The sequence below is a fragment of the Leptonychotes weddellii genome, chromosome 3, assembly GCF_054177405.1.
Source record: "Leptonychotes weddellii isolate Sample4059 chromosome 3, ASM5417740v2, whole genome shotgun sequence".
In the NCBI taxonomy this organism is placed as follows: domain Eukaryota; kingdom Metazoa; phylum Chordata; class Mammalia; order Carnivora; family Phocidae; genus Leptonychotes; species Leptonychotes weddellii.
Window position 1 is genome coordinate 40855195 of NC_138371.1, and position 7183 is coordinate 40862377.

The 7183-nt window shown below is 40.9% G+C and overlaps 1 protein-coding gene across 2 annotated transcripts in view; it reads left to right on the plus strand.

Moving 5' to 3' along the window:
- Nucleotides 1–288: 288 nt before the first annotated feature.
- Nucleotides 289–7183, plus strand: part of SLC40A1 (solute carrier family 40 member 1) — a 23274-nt gene continuing 16379 nt past the window's right edge. Inside the window, exons 1-2 of one of the 2 annotated variants that reach the window (XM_081813987.1) lie at nt 289–665; nt 1167–1234. In XM_081813987.1, the coding sequence (XP_081670113.1) occupies nt 623–665; nt 1167–1234 (111 nt within the window). In that variant the 5' untranslated portion in view covers nt 289–622. Of the gene's footprint in view, nt 666–1166; nt 1235–5698; nt 5840–7183 lie in introns of those variants that run through there. The other variant, XM_081813988.1, reaches the window with a different exon arrangement.

Below are 7183 nucleotides of genomic sequence, written 5' to 3' on the forward strand. Positions count from 1 at the left end.
GCCCTTCCCGACGCCCTCCCGCGGCGAACACCCCGGCCATTGCGGTCCGCGGGGCCAGAGTCCTCGCAGGCCGCGTAGGTTGTTTGTGGCCAGGTGGCCTCTTGCGTCCCGGGCGAAAGACTCCTCCTGGGAAGGGCGTGGAGGGCGGCACGGCGCGTAAGGCCGGCGGGTGCCTGGCCTCGCGCCGCGGGGACGCCCGGCTGGCCCTGAAAGGGAGGGGCGGCCCCGAGCCGGCGGTCGAAGGGAGCTCCGCCCCGGCCCCGTATAAGTGTGCTGGGCTGAGCCGCCCAGGCTGTGGCGGCGGCGGCGGCGGCGGCGGCGGCGCAGGGTGCCCGATCCTGCTCGGACGGCCTGTGGAGCCTCCCACCCGCTTCCATAAGGCTTTGCCTTTCCAACTTCAGCTACAGTGTTAGCTAAGTTTGGAAAGAAGACTACAAGAAGACCCCCGGGCCGTTTCTCTTTTGTTCTTTGCCCTAGCAGTCGTTGGGGTCTTTTTGCACACGGCTGTTGTGTTTTTAGCGGTGCTCTCCTCGGTTCCTTGCACTCCTGTGAACAAGCAGCTCGCCAAGAGCAGCGGCAGTAACAGTAGCATCAGAAGAGCAAGCGGGGGGCGCCTGGTGTCATGTCCAAGGCAAGAGAGCAAAACCACCAGGGAGGATGCTGCGGTGAGTAGACCTAATGCATGTGGTGGGCGGTGGAGACGAGCTGCTCCGCGCGGGTTGGGGAGGAATTCGGCTCTGCTGTTAACCAGAGTGTTTTGTAGCTCCTTTGACTCATTTTGGTGAGGGTCGAGGAAGAAAGGAATTTCAAATTGTGGGGAAAGGGCTTGCACGCAGACGAGGAGTAGACTGAGAGGTTTGGATTGTCTCTTTTTTTTTTCCTTAAAAGAAGGGGAGTTAAAGAATGTTGAAACAAGAGCTTTCTTAACTGTATGTGAGGTTTTGCAGTTATTGACCAATGGGTCGTGGTGAATTTAAGTGAGTGGTATTAAGTAAACTGGACACATTTATTCCTAGGTGACTTGATAAAAACGTGCATGGTTTATCCCACAAATTAATTTTTAATAATCGTGTTTAATAAGAGAAAATGAAGTAGCATTCCAACCTCAGCTCACTTAAGTGACAAATACGGTTTTTATCCACCGCCCCTCCTGTGTGTCTTTGCAGGATCCATAGCAAACTACCTGACCTCTGCAAAATTCCTTCTCTACCTTGGTCATTCTCTATCTACTTGGGTAAGTGACTATGTACAGTAATTCTTACAACATTCTTGCATAATTTTTTGTTTCATTTGGGCCAATTTTATTAAACCATCTTCCAGGTTTGTCATGCAGCTAAAGAAATAAATCATCCAAATTCACATGTTCTAATGAAAAAGTTATTTTCACCAAAGATATTTTCCCGTAGGTGTTAGTAAATGCTATTTAAATATCACACTTTATGTAAATGAACAACTATCCAAAGATAAAATGAACAAGGACAGGAATATTTGCAATGCTTGTCAATTGTATTTTGCATTACTAGGCTTAGTAAATGGTAACATTTGCTACTAAGAATGGGTGAATGTCTCATGTATCTTCTATTTCACATTTTGAGCCATTTCTCCATTTTCTTCTTTTGTTAAAATGGTAAGTTCCAGCATATTGCACTATGAAAATACAGAAGAGTGGAGTGGCTGACTTAGGCTAAAAATAGCATTCTAAGATTAATTTAAATATAATTGACCCTAAGAACAAATATCCGAGTGATAAAAATTCTCGACTTTAAAAATGCTGTCCATTGGTAGATATATGTGGGGCATCTCGGGCTATCTTAAAAACCATCATCCACAGAAAATTTGCAAATGATTCATAATTCTCCCTCTGATTTCCTATGTGGTCCCAGAAGAGTGCCAGTGTTTCTGTGGGCCTGGGTTCCTTCATCAACACCCCAAAAAAGAATAATCCCAAAAGGATGCTGGATGTGTTTCATTAATGATTAGAATCTTTCAAACATTGTTCTTATTGTTGAAAAGCAGTATCTGAATAAATTCTATTTATGTCTCATGTGATATCTAATCTTAAAAAATCATAAATAAGGAGAGAGAATTTTTAGGGTAAATTTTGTGAATGTTATTTTCTTTTTAAATTGGAAACTTCTATTGGATCATCCTTAAGACTTGAATGCAAACTATTGCATGAGGAAATCTGTACTCATGCCCTTGGGAAATTATTAAGCTCGGTTATCAGCTCTTTAAGAAATAGCAGTTCAAAGATGGCTTTGGCTTTTTTAGAAAGGCCAGCTCCTATTTTCCCAGAGGCTTAGACGGGGATGACTCTGCAAATACACGTAAACAAATTGAGTTTGTTTTGTTTCCAGTAGCTGATGGTTCTAAGTAGAAATCTAGTGAAACTACTCTTAATTATATCTAAATCAATAGTTTGTTCTTCCATTTAATTTAATAAGTATTAAGTATTTAAAAAATCAGTAACAGGTGGTGGAGATAGTATCTAAAATTGTCATCTTGTGATCTGGACCTCTCTCTTAGGAGAATGAGGTGCCTCGCTTCCAAATACTCATTACCTTGTTTAATGTTTATGTGACCTTTTGTTATTAGATTGGGAGGTCAGATTCACCAAAAGGGTGGAACTCTAAATGTTCTAAGAGGATCTGTTTGTCATGTTAATTAAGAGTCCCACAAGAAAAGTGACAGACACCCCAATCTTACAGTAAGTTGAGCAAAGGGAGTTCTTGTGGAAAGTTGGATTAAAAAATAAAAAAAACCCAGCAACTACAACCATATAAGGTTTAGTGGAGTTTTATTTCTTGTTGCAAAAGAGTGCAAAAGAGGAATGCTCTCTAACTCTAGATCTAAATTCTGCCTTTCGAGTTTTGTCTCCTGTTTGACACTGGCTGATTTTACTAGAACAAAATATATGTGCTTATGTATATGTATATACATATATACACATATCTATCCTCCATTTCCCTGGAAACTCTGCCAAATCATGGTTTCCTATACACTGAAAATAGAAGTGTTAGCTTAGAAGGTTATATTTGTGTGGGGTTGAATGCTTTTTATTTCTGTCTGCCAGTAGATCAATGTATTTTACTCTGTATACTATCAAAATACAAACTACTGTAAGAAATGGGTCTTGTTGTTAAGGAGCTTATAATGTGATTTAGTATGGGCTTTAAAAAATGTATCTGGTCATAAAAAGATAACCAACAGTGTAAGGCAGTGGGAAAAGGTGGCCAGTTGCTTATATCTTATGTCATTATGATGGGGTTTTGGAATATAGGTGAGGTTCAGTGTTGTGGAGTCCAGAGCGGATGACCAAGAAAGAATTCTTGAGACGTCTTTGGTGCAAAATGGTGGTTTATTAAAGCTTGGGGACAGGACCTGTGGGCAGAAAGAGCTCCTGCACTGGGGTTGTGAGGGGTGGCTGATTATATACTTGGGAGTTGGGGGAGGTAAGGAAAAGGGAGGTTTTAAAAGAACTTTCACATGCTGAAGAGGACCCACAAAAGGTACCAGAGGCCTTGGCATTTTCAAGTTAAGGTTGTTTTTCCTTCTAGCAAGGCATTAACAGTAAGATAGTTGGGAGCTTTCCGGAGGAACATTACACTCCGCCCACTTCAAGTATCTGTCAATGGGCTGCAGGTTATAGGGACATTTAATTGAATCTACATTTCCTTCTGGAAGCTAGGTTATTGATAGAAATGCTTTGTTCTTGTAGATTGCTAAGACATTTGTAATCTGAGGGAGACTCCTGTCTTGCAGGATTGTGATCTCTACAAGTTAACTATTTGTTTTTCCTTTCCTTAGCTTTAGGGCAACCAGGAGTGCCTGAGGAATGTCACATATATCCCATGGGGGCGGGGTTGGGGTGTCAGCTTCTGCTTTGTCCTCAGCTTGCCCTTCTGCTCCCTCATCATTTATCCTATGGACTGTCTCTATTCATATCCCGGATGTCTGCATGGCTCCAGCCTTCATTTCCTTCAGGTCTCTGCTCAGAGAGGTCTCTGACTATTTAATGCAAAATGCCACCTTCCTGCTCACGCTACTTTGTATCTCCTCATGGCATTTATACCACCTGAACTGTTCTAGGTTTGCTTTTGATCTCTGCTCCCTGAGATGCCAGTTACGTGGAAGTACGGACCTTGACTTTTATGTATCACCGAGTTTCTAGTGCTTGCCATAGTATTGGGTCTATAGTAGCCTCTCAATAAGTAGTGAGTGGGTTAATGATTGTGATCATTCATTCACAGATAATCAGTTGGCCGGCAGCCCTCAGTCTGCTGGGGGTAGATGGACATGTAAACAAATCATCAAAGTACAGGGAGAGCACATAGGAGGGCAGGAAATGGATGTAAGGAAGGAATGGGTGGGCTCGAAATTGCACTTGGTCAACATTTACTTAGACTTTGCCTGATTCTTGGGCTTTGTGAGCATGGAATCTGTTACCACTTAAAGCCTAAACCCTTTAGGAATTGGGGTAACTGGGGCAATTTTATGCCTCTCCATCGAGGAGGTGTCATGCCATACAAGGATAAACAAGAAAGAAAATTTTCATTTAGTAGCACTTGTTTTGAGGCCGACTCTACCTCTACAGATGTACCTGTACATCTAAAACAAATCTTTTGGGTAAAAAATAGGAGTCCAAAAACAAAGAAAGAAAAAAGCAATAGAAATAGAGTAATATCTTTTATTCTTTAGGTTGAGAAAGAGGAAATTCACTCATGGAGGCGACCTGTCATTAAGGGCATTTGTATGTTTTTTGTCTTTTCCTTGGGAGCTGTTCAGAGGAATGGAGATTAAGATAAAGTAGGGGAGGTACTTTACTTACTCTTTATTCTTTTCTTATGGGAGGTACTTACTCTCCCCATGCCATTGTATTCTAACTCAGTCTAGATTTGCTTCTCCTGTTAAAGACTAAGAAAAGTTTGTTATTCTTATTGACATCCTTATCTTAATAGAAATTTGTCTTTTTATTGGTTTCAAACAAATTGTATGTGTATCATACATTTTTAATCATTTAGTACAATGGTATTTGAAACTTAAATAAATCCTCCTTAATTTAAGTGGGAAAACTTTTATTATCAAAGCAAACACACAAGCTGTGTTAGAAATATTAATTACAGTACGGATTAATCCTCAAACTTTTGAACATTCACGGAACAAATCTAATGTACCAGAACAATGTGATTGATAAATCAGTCTAGGTTTTTGTCACTTATATAATATTTACTCATTCACAACTGGGATTCACAGCATTTCCACTCCTTTGTTGATTCCGCAGTATCTAATCTGGGCCATGCGCTCGCTGAGGTTTGAGAGTGCAGAATGTTCTAGAGCTCACATTCGTTTCCTATAGTGATTTCCAGGGATAGGTTATAATAGAACATCGTTGTCCTGTTTTATGTTAACTCAGAGGTGAAAGATGGAGCCAAAAATCTCATAATAAGGTCCATTATAGATTTCTTACACATTCCAGGCCATCAAGTTAGAATCAGTCTTTCAGACATGGTGCTTCCACTGGCTTCCAGTGTTTGTTTTAACATTTACTTGACCATATCCACCCCATCCACCAAGGCCCTACTATGTTAATTTTGAATTGCATTTCCTTTTTTTAAAATTATTTTATTTATTTATTTGACAGACAGAAAGAGAGAGAGAGAGAGCGAGCTCACAAGCAGGGGGTGCAGCGGGCAGAGGGAGAGGCAGGGGGAGAGACGGAGAAGCAGGCTCCCCGCCGAGCAAGGAGCCCGATGCGGGGCTCGATGCGGGGCTCCATCCCAGGGCCCTGGGATAATGACCTGAGCTGAAGGCAGACGCTTAACCTGATGCAGCCACCCAGGTACCCCTTGAATTGCATTTCTAAATTATGTTCATAATCCCCTACATCAAGGTTTCTTTACCTTGGTACTATTGCCATCTTGGGCTGAATAATTCTTTGTTGTGGGAGACTGCCCTAGGTATTGTAGATGCCAGAAGTACCCCCACTCCCTGCCCCCAGAATTGTGACAACCCAAAACAGTTTCAGACATTGCCAAGTGATCCCTGGAGGTAAAATCACCCCCGCAGAGAAATACTGGTCTACATGAAGTTTATTGTACATGATTGCTATCGTATAATGTGCATCAATTTTAAATTTTGAATGCATAGGATTGTTGTCTTGGCTTTATTAAATTGTTTAAATCATTTGATAGACCAAGATAATACTTTGCTCCTGATACATTAAATTTATCAAACAGATTTTAAGAGACTTTGGAAAGAACCAGGACTCAGTACTTCCATATAGGGTCAAATCCATAAGGAGCCTAGCCTGGGAATTTCGTTTCCTGTAGTGATTTCCAGGGATAGGTTATAATAGAACATTGTTGTCCTGTTTTATGTTAACTCAGAGGTGAAGGATGGAGCCAAAAATCTCATAATGTCCATTATAGATTTCTTACACATTAATTTCCCTGACTCATTTAAAAGTTTTTGTTTTTTCTATATTTTCCAGTGTTGAATTCCAAAATTTCCTATATAGTCTGGAGTGAAGAAATAAGTAGTTTTTTTTTTTTTTCCTTTCAAAACCCATCTGTATTAAAATGTTCAAATGAAAAGCTGCTTATGCATTTATTTCTGACATTTTTGTAAATGTGGTGCCAGAATTTGCCCATATTAATTTCACCTTTCTGAGCCCTGCTGTTTTTTGACTTTGAAATTTATTTGTGAAATAGAGCATAGATTTTAGAATGTTAGAGGTAAAAGAAACATTAAAGATCATACGGTTCATTCTTATCAGTTTACAAATTGGGAAGCTGGCTTTTTCTTGACATTCAAGGCATATGAATATTTGTGAACTAGACTGTAGTTTCATTCTGGTTTGGTAGCAAACTACTTTATGCCTCTCAAATCAGAATAGGTCAATTCCATACCCAGGTAGAAACCTGACATGAAAAGGAACAAGTTTTGTCTCCAAAAGCCTTCTTTGGAGACATCCAAATGGCCAACAGACACACGAAAAAGTGCTCAACATCACTTGGCATCAGGGAGATACAAATCAAAACCTCAATGAGATACCACCTACACCAGTCAGAATGGCTAAAATTAACAAGTCAGGAAGTGACAGATGTTGGCGAGGATGCAGGGAAAGGGGAACCCTGCTACACTGTTGGTGGGAATGCAAGCTGGTGCAGCCACTCTGGAAAAC